This window comes from Squalius cephalus (assembly GCF_949319135.1).
Source record: "Squalius cephalus genome assembly, chromosome: 16".
NCBI classification, from domain to species: domain Eukaryota; kingdom Metazoa; phylum Chordata; class Actinopteri; order Cypriniformes; family Leuciscidae; genus Squalius; species Squalius cephalus.
Window position 1 is genome coordinate 16,738,155 of NC_137137.1, and position 15,072 is coordinate 16,753,226.

Below are 15,072 nucleotides of genomic sequence, written 5' to 3' on the forward strand. Positions count from 1 at the left end.
AAGTTCAAAAGAACAGCATTTATTTGAATCTTTTATAACATTATAAAAGTCTTTATTGTCACTTTTGATCAATCTATTGCATCCTTGCTGAATAAAACTATTAATTTTCTTCTTTTTTCAATCTGACTGACCTCAAACTTTTGAACTGTAGTGTATACAAACAATCTGTTCAGTCACTCACTGAATATCCAATGAGAGTCTCCATACTTCCAGTCTGGTTCTGTTTCTGCTGGCAGCTGATATGGTAGAAAGTGAACAGCAAATGGTGTTTCTCTGTTAAACGGGCTGGAAGACGAATCTTTAGCTCGTCATAGAAATCCGGAGACCTGCAGAGCAAATGGAAACAGCCACTGACTACTCCACCCTTACATTTGCTTGATACATTGATCACTGGAATTGTTGTTAGAGAACATGATTACCTGTTGTGATATGTGACTGGAGTGTAGACCTCTTGAAGAAACTCAGAGCCACTTGATTTTCCATAAATTACCTTTTGAAGTAAAGCGCAGAGGAAAATAAAGGAGTACAAAATGTATAAAATATGAAAACATTTTGAAATATGCTCATCACACACTAGTTACACATTCACAATCATAATATTTTGGCTGATGATTTTTATCCAAACAATTACGATTTGTGACTTAATTGTTTGCCACTTAGAGTGTAAGCTTTATATATTTTAAACCTCATACAATAAAATTACTCATTTAGAATTTAATTATAATATAGTTTATATCATATATTATATTTTCTTTTATGGCTTTGTAAACATATCTACACTGTTAGAATGACAGTAATTAAAAATAAAATAATAATTATATTTACAAATGTTTAAAAATTCTCTTTTCGATCCACTTCAGTCTACTTTCAATTCTTACTGATATTTTTTAGAACCCAGCTAACCTGATTTTTTATTATATTTCTATTATTTTATTATGTTATAATAAAATATGTATTATTATAAATTTATTGTAATTATAATAAATATAATACATTATAATTCTAATATAATATTATTTATATTACAATATAAATGCAATGGTAATATATTTTCAACACACATAAATGTGGTTTTGCACTCACAGGCATAGCACAGCTGGAGTCCTCACCACTCATGAACTGGATTTTAACCGTAATGTTTCTCGCTGAAGTCAAACGGTTAGTAAGATTCAACCTCAGAGGATACACGTACAACAGGTTCCTGTAACATAATTAACAAAAAATTAACATTTGAAGTCCATAATTGGGTGTAAAAACATGAACTGACCACTAGATGGCGCAGAACACTCAAAGTTCTACACTGATAACAAGTAAAAAAAAATAGCTGAATGAGTCATACATCCAATTATAAATATCACATTAAATATGAGATATGAGATTTCCTGTTGTGCTTTTGTCTGGCTTATTTCCATGTAGCAGTTGTTTTTTAATGCAAGTTTATCCTATAATCAATCAGATAAATTAAACAGTTTTACGTTTTCCATAATCTATCTATAAACCATAATCTAAGCAATCCTCCTAGCCCCAAAAACAAAAAAAAACAGGGCCGATTTTGTAGGTGAGGCAAGTTTCTTTGGGCTTGTTTTGTAAGACCAGATTGCTTGTTTTTCTTATGAGACCTGCCAACACTGATATGCAAAAAGTTTTTCATGTACTCAACCTATTTGTTTTCATAGTCAATGAATGAATAGTATCAACCACAGTTCTGCCCTCCAAATTCTGACGAACATTATTACTTAGAACTAAGATTTATTCAAGATTACTGATTAATCACAGCAACCCAGTTATGCTGGATCTTAGCTTGACAATTTGCGTGTGCGTGTGTGTGTGTGTGTGTGTGTTTAACCTAAATTGTGAAGACTGAATGTCCCCACAAGGACTAGCCAGCGGTCCCCACGAGGGAAATTGATTAATAAACATGCTAAATGATGCTTATTTGGAAATGTAAAGATTCAGAACGTTTTCTATGTGTAGTTTTAGGGTTATGGAAAAGAATATACCATTTGTACAATATAAAAGTCATTATGTCATACAGAGATACCAAAACCTAACGTGTGTGTGTGTGAGAGAGTGTTTGTGTGTGAGAGAGTCTGTGTCTGAGAGTGAGAGTGAGAGAGTGGGGGATTACCGGTATATATTGTGAGGCACATAGACTTCACTGGAAGGGAACTCCAGCACCTCTTTAACCGGCCGTTGATTTTTCTCAGATACAGGCTTGACTGGAATCAGTTCGGGGGACAGACACCCAGGCACCGTCTCCGGCACTGGAGACACTTCCAGTTTCAGATAGCCTATCAAACAACATACATGTATGATGTAGGATGAGTTTTTCAACTTTTACACAAAGGACTTTTTCTGTGGAAAAAGTGGGCAGCAAAAAGGCACACTTGAGTCATCTGCTCACCAGGTATGAGTTTAACACGTCGCTGACTGGACGACCTCTTGATGTCTGTCAGGAACTTGAACAGGTCCTCATCGCTCAGACGCTCTCCTTCCTGCCGCCACATATTTCACATAATTAACATCTTTTCAAATGTGTCTGGATTCTTTAAATGGAGAGTTTAGATGATAAATGTTGCAAAAATGCAACGTGATATTATCTAGAGCTAGCTGAAAAACGCAGACACAATTTAATCAGGAGAATGTGAAGAATGGAAAAATGCACTAAAGGACAACAACTAAAATTCTAATTATTTCAGCAATTAGTTTTTTTACAATGCTAATTCGACGAGGTTGAATTTTTTTCCAAGCGCTGTTCTGAAATAAGCAACTGTTGAAAAATTGAAATTGATCACATCTTCTTTTAATACGTGTTCTTGGTATTATTGTGAACAAATCATCATTGCACATTAACTAAAGCAAATGTTTGTCAGTGTAAACTTTCATCAAAATGCATTCAATTATTTTGCCTCTGAAACGACTTTCCTATATTCCCTATATTCCTACTTTCCTTTTATTCAGCAATGATGCATTAAGTTGATCAAAAATGATAGTCAAGACAATATTACAAGAGATTTATATTTAAAATAAATGCTGTTCTTTTGAACTTTCTATTCAAAGAATTCAGAAAACAAAATGGTTGCCACAAAAATATTAAGCAGCACAATTGTTTTCAGCATTGATCATAACATGAACATTTCTTGAGCACTAAATCAGACTTCTTACCGACCCCAAACTTTTTGCACTATGGATCACTCCCTTTTCACAGATGGATAAAATCAAGTCCCTCTAAAAATGTTGTTGAATATTCTATTCCCTCTGAATGGTTCAAGCAATACCTGTTTGATGAACGTGCACATTGTGACAGCTGGTTTAAAGCCAGACAGGACATAATTGTCCTCCATCACGCTGAATCTGTCAGAGTTACGTCTGGGCAATGTTTTCTTTTCCGTACCACCCCTGCCTGTGCCAAAATTCAAAATTGTACGTAATTACGGATTAACATTTTTGCAGGGTGATGCTTTATATTAATAGACCACTGGTATTCATCCATTCAATATCTTACCATTCATACTGTCTGTGTCACTTATGTCTCGTTCCAGTGTGGAGTTGATGGCACTCATGATGTTGACCGTAGCGAAGGCAAATGGCATCCTGTAGCGGCCCAGTCTGTGACAAAACCCCTCTGCCTGATTCTTCAACTTCTCCAGCTTGTCTCTGTTCTGAAGGACACAGAAAAAGGATGGAGCTTCATTAAAAAGATAGTGGTTTTATTTATCATAACATTTCTCCTTAGTGAAATAATGTAGATTAACATAATTTGAGAAATGATTGACTAAATTATACACACTTTAAGTATGTGGAAACCCTAACAATCAATTCTTATGGGTTGGTTGAACATTTAATAAAAATAAAAAACATGCTTCTACTCTTCTGGGAAAGCTTTCCATTAGATGTTGGCACATGGATTGTAGGGTTTTGAAGGTGTTCTTCCCCACCAGACTCAGTGAATGATTACTTTATGGACTGTATACAGGGGCATTGTCACAACTCTATCCAGACCCGATTATTAGAAGGGGGAGTCAACATACTTTTGGCCATGTTGTGCACATTGACAATGAGAGAAAGTGAAATTTTCAGTAGTTACCTTAGTAGCATCACTCTCCTTCAGGACCATATATGGTTCAGCACAATCCCCGATTTCTCCTTGCTGAAGAACCTTCTCAATCTACACATACACAACACACTATTAATAACACTATTGTTTCACAACTCTGCCATTTATCATCATCTCCATAATAATTTCTACTATTATGGGAATCATCACTATCGATCCTATTGGTCCTGATATGGACTGATATCTACAGAGCAGGTCACTGACAAAAATAATACACATATATAGGCTAACATTTGTTTGGGGAAAGTAACATTTTCTTCTAAAGAAATTAATACTTTTATTCAGTAAGGATGTATTTAATTTGTTTAAAGCTACACTGTGTGATTTTTACCCCCCATCTAGCGGTGAAATTGTATATGACTACCCAATGAATTTTAGTTTCTGTTCCTCTCAATTCCGAGGGCGTTTTTACTCCTACGGTGGCCGTATTATTCCAAGATTAACATGGCTTCCAGTTATCACTTCGTCCATGACAATAATAAACAATACGTCTAAAATGAATAAAACTACAGGACAGATGTCAGGAGGTAAACGTCACCCTTGGAATCGGCTATCCCAGCATAATCAGATTAGGCTAACGTTACAATGTGTACAAAGTAAAAGCAATTAAAAATAACTAAAACGTTCAGTGTCCTTTTTTATATATAGCTTAAAAAATTGCGCCTTTAAAACTATTCATTACCTGTGATCCGTCGCAGCACAGATTTATGTTACAAGGTAAACAATACTTTTTCACCATTGACGCGAGGATGAAGTTATACTAGAGGTCGTTCTGGCGTTATGCACAACCATGCTATGGTTAGACAAGCAACTATAAAACTTCGAATTTACACAAATGAATTACAACAGGCTGAATTACCTGTCGAGAAGAAAGCAGGCAACCTCGGCGTCCGTTTTAAAATCTTTTCTCCTCATGAGCTCTTTCCATCTGGGAAAAGTTACTCCAATATTGACTATGGTCTTGCTGATTTGTCTGTCGCGTTGACGTTTTAATTCTCTCTTTCAAATGTGAGTACGCACGCACACACACACACACACACACCACACTATCTTTCAAATCTGCCGGCACTCGCGAGCTCGCGAGTAATCTCCCCCTCGCATTCGTCACGGTGTCACTGAGTGAAAAACGCAAAAGGCGAAGCTTGAATTTACAGGTATGTCCCTCTTTGGCTAATGTAGTTTCAAGATGGAGGGGCAACATGGCGACCGGCATTCGAACCCCTCACCCGTATGTACTTTCAATGGCAGATTATAAACTTAAGAGAATACTTTATTACTTGAAAGAAGTAAATATACATTAATGAGCACATATATTTTTGAAAGAACTAAGTGTTTTTTGCTAAGAATCAACTAAAAAAGTTACACAGTGTAGCTTTAAATGTGTCAGTACAGACTTTCATAATGTTACAAAAGATTTATATTTAAAATAAATGCTGTTATTTTAAATTTTATAATCAAAACATTTATTTTATCACTGTTTCCACAAAAATATTAAGCAGCACCACATAATTTCAACATACTGGAGAAAAAAGCAGCCTTTCTACCACAGTAATAAATTACATTTTATATATTTAATTACAATTATATGTTTATTTTTTATATTTATTAACACTTTTTTTCATATTGTATTAATAATCCGCAATATTACTGTTTTTACTAAGAATTTATGTAAAATTTCAGCCTTTCAAAAACATTTTTTTTTTAAAAATGACAGATTTCACTGGGAAAAAAAAATAAATAAAAAGATTATTATTAATTGACAAATCTCAAAATGGCCAGATACCTGTGGATTAATCAGACTGGGCAATATATTGGTTTGTCACTTGTTGCTAAAATATATATTCAAAACCAACAAAACCAGATGATAAAGTAATTTCAAGATGATAAATGTATGCATTTTATTAATTTCTAAAATGGCCTAGTCCTAGACATTTATTCAAAACTACCTTAATGACCAGATAAATATCTGGAGAGGGGTAGGAGATGGAGAAAATTGCAGATCTGGCCAAAGTGGAGGTGTCAATGTTGGGAGTGTGGGGTCGCAGGAAACCCTTCATCTGATCTGAGTTCAGGTCAAAATGGAAGTTCTCTGAAATCTGAAGGAAAAAAAATATAACATGATTTACAATGGACAGCATGAAACAGCCAACCTGCTAATAATTTTAGCATATCACTAAAAAAAACAGAAGGGAAATTGCGGTGCATAACAAACAAAAGTACTTCCTTATACTTCAGACAGAGTGAACCAAATCAGAATTGAAAGACAGCTCACTCAGAGTCACATTAGCATAGTTTCCCCCTAAATGAACTCTAAATCTCACTCAATCTGACAAGAGTCATCTTCAACATTGTGAAGAAGGCAAGTCTTAAACGGGCATATCAGGAATCTTAAATTATGTTTTTTTTTTCTCTTAACATTGTGAAATGGGTAATTCCTCCCATTCCAAAACACTCTCTACACCAAACCATGAAGAAAAAACACCATGCTGCATAAAGTCCCTATTTAGCATGAATCATCTGGTCTGTCTCATGTATTAACCTTCTTCAGTGAAAGCTAAAGCTAAAGAGGATTAATGTAATACTTCAGGATATTCCTCCCAAATATATCTGCTGTCTGTCCATTTAATATGAAAATACACATGCCACTGCATTTACAGTTAACATTATAACTCACTAATTCCTTAAGATCCATGACTGTCAGTCAAAGACATTCTTAAATTTGCTGTACAGTTTAATGTTCACTGGTTTTATAGAACTCGGTCTGAACCGTTCAGACTATATTTTGTGACCCATTTCTACTTTATAACCAAGTTGTTTTAGATGTTTACACAGACTAAGAAAGAAACAGAGAAATTAAAGTCCAAGGATGTTGATTTAAGAAAATAATGTTTATGGCATTGGATAATGAAAAAGTCTCATTAATGTCCAGCTTTGTTCAGACTAAAGTCGAGGAATGTGGGAGGACTAACAAAAAAAACACTGACAGGAAGAATATTTATTAATTATGTCTCCCCAGCTTAAGCAAAAGGGTCTAAATACAGAAATATGCCACATATTTTAGCTTTGTATTCATAGCTCTTAAGATAACCATCAGACACTAACCTTCTTCTTCTCTTTTGCGTCATAGAGGGCCATGGTTGCAAACAGAGGCTCAATTTCAATCTCAAATCTGTAGAAGGAAAAACACTCTCAAAACCACATTTAAGAGCATTTCAACTCTAAGTAAAAAATAAAACTAGTAATATATAATGAGATGTAATGGTTTAAAATATTAAGTTAAATCACTTTGTGAGATATAGTTGCAAATAGAAGAAAAGAAGGTCTCAAGTTTAAACATTCAGAGAAATTAATCAATAATAGTGGACAGTGAAGTAGTATTACTTGATGGTCTGACATCGCACTAGTATCCTCTGCCCAAAGTGTTCCTTGGGACAGTCAGGAATGGGCCGAATTGCTACTGCATCCTCCTGTACACATTCATGGGTAGATTGAAGACAATATTTAGTTTCTAATTCAATCTTACTTATGTTCACAAAAAAAAAAAAAAACATATTTTAACATTTAAGCCTGTATTTAAAGCAAGTGCTGCACCTCATCCATAGGCGGGTAGAGGCCAAAGAGCTCGCCGTAGCGGTAGCTATGTCTGGCCTCCTGGTTGAAGCGATCCAGTTCCTCCGGGCTGCTGAAGCGCAACAGACTCTCCACACGACGGTCCGGCTGCAGAGCCCGTAAGTTGAAGTCTGAGCTTGTGAGGGTGGTCCGTGCTGCATCATGACATAGTGCTGGCAGGGACGGCGACTTTTCCTGAGGGACAGGAGAGGATATACGGAGAGACATTTAGATATTATGGTTTTCAGTCTGGGGCCTGTGGAAGCAAAGGAGGCCAAAAGAGGGTCCTAGGGGGTTCAAGGAAAAGTTTATATTATTATATATATATATATATAATAAAAATAAGTACAGTTCACATTTATTACAATTGAAAAGGTTTATATATAAAATATAAAATTATAAAAATAAGTGTTTTTTCACATAGTATTTGTGTATATAAAAGGGAAATTTAGGAAGTAAATCATATTTGGATGTCTTTGGACATTCTTTCCCCTTTCCATTTGTCCTGTTGTCGACAGATTCAAGTGCGTGGAGTATGTCAGAAACCGAACGCACATCTGTATACTGTATCCAGTGTAGACAGCGTCAGTGATTATAATTGGTTCTATTTGCTATTGACGCACATCCAGGCAATCGTCAGCCGTTAAGCAACTGAATGCCAGTGGGCGGGGCCTATGGTGCGATGATGTATAACTATTTGTCAATGTCTTGCTCTGGAGGCAGTCACATGCAAATGTATTTGCCCATGAGACATCACATATCCTGCTAAATCAAAACAAGCCTTGTTTAAAAAAAAAAAAAAATTAAATGCTTTGTTTATAACGAGGACGTTTTAAGCTATGAAATTTACAGGATGTTTTAATGGTACAAAGACCTCTTATATGTCAAAAAATTACCCCTTTGAGAGCATATATTCTTGCATATACAAGCTAAAAGCAATGGTTCAGATTAAGTTCATTCATTCACTTTTATTATTTGACACTTTTTACTGTCAAAAGTACAATGAAAAACAATAGACACATAGAATTAACTAACACACAGAATTAACTATTTTCCAATCTTATGTCTTTTGATACTGACTGAACTAGCAATACCACATAGCTGCATGTGAATTAGAGCAGAGGAGCTATGTATAATTCTGAGACTAATGCTTTTTTCCAGGAAGATCATAAGCCTTTGAGATGGATGAATTCTCAAAACCCTAGGAGAGATTTCAGTTAATCGCAAAATATAAGAACCATATGCACTAGCTCTGATAGTGGGCATCATGCAGAGTTCCCATGATACATTGCGTCTAGCCTGTGTAACAGACCTTCCCGTACCATTTGTATTCTTAATCTACTTGCTTAAAGACACACATCACAGAAGAGAGCTGGCTAGCGGGGTCTTTGGTACTCCTCTGGATTGCTAATAACCCCTGCAGTGAATGCGGAGGCCCTTTAAAGGATCCGAAACTAAGAGAGGATTTTGGTGTTCCCGCAGACTCTCAATCTAAACTCATGAAAAATACATGGAGTGAAACAAATCTTTGTGGCTTGGATAATTAAATCTTGGCAAAGCTGCACTGGGACGGAAGCAGTGAAGACAGAATGAATATTCATGCCTCATTTTGTCCCTGGACCCTGACAAAAAGGGGTGGGATAGAGCCAAAATGGTGGTCATAGGGACAAAAAGAAAAAGAAAAATACCCAAGAGAAAGATTCTGCTCATTTTATCCTCATTCTTCTCATCTGTTTATTTCTTTACGTTGAATTAAGAGGAAATTAATTTGTTTTGTATGGAATTGAACACACATATGCCCCTTTCACACAGAGATCTTGGAAAACACAGATAATGTGTCCCGGGATTTTTCCCGGGATCATTTGATTTTGGTTCATTCACACTGCCAGTGATTTTCTGGAATCTGTGCGTGCATTCATAAAAAGACACGTGACATGTTTGCAGACATTTTTTCATCCTTCCTTTGTTCCTTAATGAACAAAAACTTTTTTCTTTGTTCCTTGACAAACACAAACTTTATTTTTTTTTCACTCTAGCAATTTTCTATGGCAATTGTCTGGGATCAACACTCTGACGATAAAGGTGACACACTTTATCGGCTTTAATATAATAATAATAATTACAACAACAAAAAAAAGAGGAAGATAAGTGTCCATGGGGTTGGGTGGTGGACACCAGTAACAATGTGTACAAAAATCCCAATTAGCTGCTTTGTTGTAAAATGACAGTTGTATATAAGAGGAAATGTTTTATAAACTGTGCTTACCAGTTGGTCTTGTTTGTCAGGCTGAACGTCAGACTCAAACGTCTGTCTCTGTAATAATTTGTTAGCGTCTGTCCTCTCGGAGTACGCAATCCATCCATAACCCTGAGTTCTGTGAATAATAACAAACACAATTCATTTGTAGTATATCATTGTAGCATCTATGTGTCTGATGTCATTTATTGGAGTATTTAAAATTCAGCCCTGAGGAGGGACAGGAAATGAAGTCTGGGGATTTACCTTCTGCTAACCACCAGCCAGGGCTGCGTGTAACTCTGAACACAATCCCTCACATGAGGATCCAGCTCCACTCTGAAGACACACAAACATTATCCATGAAGTCATGAAGTGAGGAACATTGTTTCCAGGTCCAAGCCTCAACTCATTTCAATTGAGAATACTATCTCAACAGCTGATTTTGAGCACTTTTTATTCATATTACACATTTAAGCTAAGATTTTTTTTTATTATTATTACAGTGAACACTAGTCTCTGGGCTCACGGCGTCCCAGACACCAATATTATTTAATAATATTTGAAAAGCTGAATTACTGTCTCACCACCTGGGATTTTGGCACAGAGATAAAGAGAGATAAATGTTTGTTCTTCAGAGACCCACCAAATGCCACGGTAGAACCCATATTCTACTCTAAACCTAGTGAACTGCCTACCTAGACTGCGTTATAGGCACGTCAACTGCACACGTTTCAAAGGAGTTGTAGAGTACAAACACTGAAATTCATCTAGTTGACCTTCTCAACCCCAACAGGGAGCATCAAACGGCACCTACCCTTCCTCCGCGACAGAGGGGCGGATGGTCCTGCATTCCCTCTCCACCAGCTCCACCTCCAGGTTGTCGTCAGGAAACTCCCCCAGCTCCTGCATGAGCTCGGGATCTCCACTGCGCAGCTGTGACATCAGGAACTCATCCAGGTCTACCGGCTCAACTGCTTCATATGACTGAGGCTACATAGAAAACCAGGACATACAATCCCAAAAAAATTAGCTCTTGGATTGTTCACATCATGCTTACTTGTAAGACATCGCCAGTTGCATTTGAGACATAATCCAGAATGTAATAGTATGAAACAAAAGTAGTGAAAAGAATAGGAATTGATCCTTTATTAAAAAACTGAACTATTTTTACTTTATTAATAGGCTAAAAACTGTAATATCTAAAACAGAGGCCAGAGACCATCATCAAAGATGAATGCCTCACTTCTCTTGGCACTAAAGCATTTAATCCAACTTAATATTAGTTGTCTATCAAATAAAATATGCATTTAATCTCCTCATAACAACTAATGAAGGCCTAAATATAAAAACACAGAGAGAGAACTAGAATGCTCTATGACCTCCATAAAAAATGAAACAATGGAGGCTGGTAGCAATAAATCTTTTTATAGCTGTTGACGTTCAGATCATAGCAGTAAAAGAATGCATTGCCTACAGTTGTATTCTTCTGTTAGTAAAAAAGCTAGACTGGAACAGAGAGCATTGTGCCATGACTCGAGGCAGACAGACCCAGACCTGCTGAAGATCATTAACAAAACTGCTGCAACGCTCTGGAAGGTTGCGATCTTTTGAGGCGTTTCATAGAGATGGATTATTCAGAAGGCTATTGGACATTAAATCATCAAACTAACGCTAGCCTGCAGAAAGATAGGAAAGCATGCCAAATAAAGGATTAAATAAAGTGTAATTTTATAATAACCCTAGCAGCTAGTTATGTAACGTCTCTGTGGTGAGCAGGACGAGGTCGAGGGTCGTGGGAGGACGGCGCGACAAGCGCGAGGCCGGTGCCGTGATTACTGATGCGCGACACCTGCGTGACGCACCGGTCTCGAATCTCTCACGGAGGAGCGGAAGCATAAGGAGGAGCGACGACAGTGGAGATCGAGAGAGGCCAGGGCTGGATGTTATATGTGACAGCAGTCGTCCGTGAGGGGCTGCTGTCTTTACTTTCATTTTGTATTTGTTTATTTTATTCTTAAAGTCTTTAAATGTTCGCCGGTTCCCGCCTCATTCTTCCCATAACAACGAACTGTGTTACAGTCTCAAACATTTGTTTTTCACAATCTCTTATCTTTTGCAAAGTGTTGTACAACAACATTATCGGTTATCTGAAATATGCCCCTATAACACAAGGTCTCACTAGAACAATTCTGATAAAATACTTTCTAAACAAAGACGTATCACATGGCACACCTTGAAAAGCATTTAAAGGTGTAGACATTGAATCCCACCACAGGAGAAATCAATTTAGATAAGTAAACTAAAACACTGTACTGTAAGTTATCTGATTTCATCTGATCTCTATGGAAGCCTGTTTACACCGCAGAGTAAAAAATAAAAAAGGTAACAGAAATAACTTTACACTTTTTGGAAGATAGGATACAAGAGATAACATTGGAAAATATGAAACATAAACGGTCACAGAAAGAATACGGAGGATCTTGAGGTACAGAACAAGGAGGCAATAGCGAGATATAAATTCACAATTATCAAAAAAACACAACTGAGGTATAAAGTCACAACAGTGAGAAATACAGCTGCAGAAGTGATAGAAAGTTGCAATAGCATGAAATAAACTTGAAATTGCGAGAGATAAAGTCACAATATTGAGAAACAATAGTGAACAGTGAGTAAAGTCTATTAGCTTTTATTGTTTTACTCAAAGGCGTGAAACAGGCTGTACAGCAAGTATTTGCTTATCTCTAGTGTCACACCTGAGGCGGCACAAGGAACAAGCTTGTACATATTAGGCTAACAACTGTGAAAAAGCTCTGGATTTAAAGTGCCCCTATTATGCTATTTTAAAGTTTACTAGTTTTGTTTTGAAAGGTCTCCTACAACAGGTTTACATGTATCAAAAGTCAAAAAACACTTTCATTTTCTCATAATTTACTTTGCACATCACCACATTGTTCAATGATTCTCAAATAACTGGATGAATGCAGCATCAGTCTCTCTAAATCCCTCCTTTCCATGAGCTACTCTGCTCTGATTGGCCAGACGGCCCAGTCTGTTGTGATTGGTCTACCACTTACAGCGCGGGAAGATAACGCACATTACCAACAACGCTTCAGCTCACGAGGCTTCCTCAGTCCTCAGCAATTGTACACTGTAAAGACAGTAACGGTGACGTTGATTTTACCAACATTTGAAGAACTTATTCAACCCGAACCTCAATCGCAAGGACGACTTGAGCAGGACGTTTCTCACTGAAACGCTACTCAGTTTTACGTACAGATGTTAACGCCTCACTATCAAGTGTATGTCTATCAACAAACCCATGTGTGTGTGTATTTCTAATTTATTGTGATGCACATGCAGGAACTGTATTAACTGTATCAATAACGGTACATGTTAGCCGAGCACTAACCTGAATGACTGATGTAACATTAAAGTTTGCAAAACAAATCTTGTTCCATCCTTTATCATTACACAAAGAATTAAGAACGACAGACAATCTGCATTTATAGACAATTTTAGGTAATAGTGGCCCACAGCTGATAAGCAGAAGTATTTCAGTAAGACAGTGATAACGTGAGTTAACTGGTTAGTCAGAAACTTACACAATATAAAACACAAATCTACATATTTTGAACACCCAGTAGAAAATATATACATCAATAATTATCCATTTACAGGTTGTGATTCTGAGGAGCAAGCTGGTCCAAATAAACTTGGTACTGACCCATCTTTCTAGAGCAGGGATGGGCAACTTCGGTCCTGGAGGGCCACTGTCCTACAGAGTTTAGCTCCAACCCTGAAAAAAATCACCTGCCTGTAACTTTCTAGTAATCCTGAGGACCTTGATTAGCTTGTTCAGGTGTGTTTGATTAGGGTTGGAGCTAAACTCTGTAGGACATTGGCCCTCCAGGACCGAAGTTGCCCATCCCTGTTCTAGAGCAAGCGTTTTGCAAATTCTGTGATGAACTCAGAGACTTGAGAAGCAGTCGTCAGTAAAATGACGTGATTGTGGGCGTGTCAAGTTGTTCGCAGGCAGACAACGTACAACATAGGCGGGCACTATGCAAATGTATCTTCTAGTGACGTAGAACCGTAAAGCAGTAGGATTCGAAACAAAAACGAGGGTTTAGAGTCGATTCTTTCTTTTGGGAGACAATAACATTGAGTTATGCTTATAACTGTTCCCAGAAGGAGGGAAATGAGGTACAACACATGACTATGGGATATTGCGCTCTTGCGCCATCTGCTGTAGAGTGTGTGTTCAGTAGACGCAAAAAGATCTACCTCGCCCTGTCGAACCGGTCCCAGATCTGCGCCACTATTCTCAGATGCAAGCGCCACTCCCTGACCTGTGGTCCTACTCTGGACAGCAGGTCTGCTCCGCCATTCAACCGGCCCGGGACATGTACCGCCCTGAGCGACGCTAAATGTTCGCTGGCCCATATCAGGAGCGTCTGTATCAGTTGCAGCAGCGGAAGAGAGCGGGTACCCCCCTGTCTGTTTATATATGACATTACTGTCGTGTTGTCCGTTCTGACTAACACATGTTTGCCGTGCAGGTGCTGCGCAAAGTGTTTCAGAGCCAGAAGAACCATCTGCAACTCCAAATAATTTAAATGACGCTCTTTTAGTCCTGTCGACCATTCTCCCCTTCCAGAGTTCCCCTGGCACAGAGCTCCCCATCCATGTAGTGACGCATCTGTTGTCAGGGGACTCTCTCAACAGAGCCAGGGATCCCCAGGGGATCAGAGCTCAAACGCACGCTGGGGTTATCGTCACTTGTCTGTTTAAATACCAGTGCTCAGCGCCCATCTCTGGAACACACGCAAAAAGAGGAGACCCAGCCGGACGACTGCTATTATTGAGGCCATAAACCCCAGCAGTCTCGACACTGTACGAAAACGCACTCGCCTTCCCAGCCGAAAAAGACTCAGGCAGCTGCGAAAATTCTCGGCCCTTTGACGTGACAGCATTGCTGTGTTCTGTGCCAAATCTATCTCTAAACCGAGATATGAAATCCACTAACGGAACCAGGGAGCTCTTTTTGAGATTAAAAATCTCGTAGATGGGAGACAAGGGCTTGTTCCCTGCTGTCTGCAGCCAGGAG

At 37.9% G+C, this 15,072-nt stretch overlaps 1 protein-coding gene across 2 annotated transcripts in view; it reads right to left on the bottom strand.

Annotated features, from left to right (window-relative positions):
- Positions 1 to 15,072, bottom strand: part of dock8 (dedicator of cytokinesis 8) — a 51,272-nt gene that overhangs the window by 25,904 nt on the left and 10,296 nt on the right. For both annotated transcript variants that reach the window (XM_079897863.1, XM_079897864.1), the window contains 15 exons: positions 10,780 to 10,955; positions 10,230 to 10,301; positions 9,993 to 10,101; positions 7,709 to 7,921; positions 7,499 to 7,584; positions 7,220 to 7,286; positions 6,064 to 6,213; positions 4,088 to 4,168; positions 3,506 to 3,662; positions 3,279 to 3,403; positions 2,405 to 2,495; positions 2,129 to 2,291; positions 1,084 to 1,201; positions 420 to 490; positions 182 to 326 (listed from right to left, as the gene is read on the bottom strand). In XM_079897863.1, the coding sequence (XP_079753989.1) occupies positions 182 to 326; positions 420 to 490; positions 1,084 to 1,201; positions 2,129 to 2,291; positions 2,405 to 2,495; positions 3,279 to 3,403; positions 3,506 to 3,662; positions 4,088 to 4,168; positions 6,064 to 6,213; positions 7,220 to 7,286; positions 7,499 to 7,584; positions 7,709 to 7,921; positions 9,993 to 10,101; positions 10,230 to 10,301; positions 10,780 to 10,955 (1,824 nt within the window). The remainder of the gene's footprint in view (positions 1 to 181; positions 327 to 419; positions 491 to 1,083; positions 1,202 to 2,128; positions 2,292 to 2,404; positions 2,496 to 3,278; positions 3,404 to 3,505; positions 3,663 to 4,087; positions 4,169 to 6,063; positions 6,214 to 7,219; positions 7,287 to 7,498; positions 7,585 to 7,708; positions 7,922 to 9,992; positions 10,102 to 10,229; positions 10,302 to 10,779; positions 10,956 to 15,072) is intronic.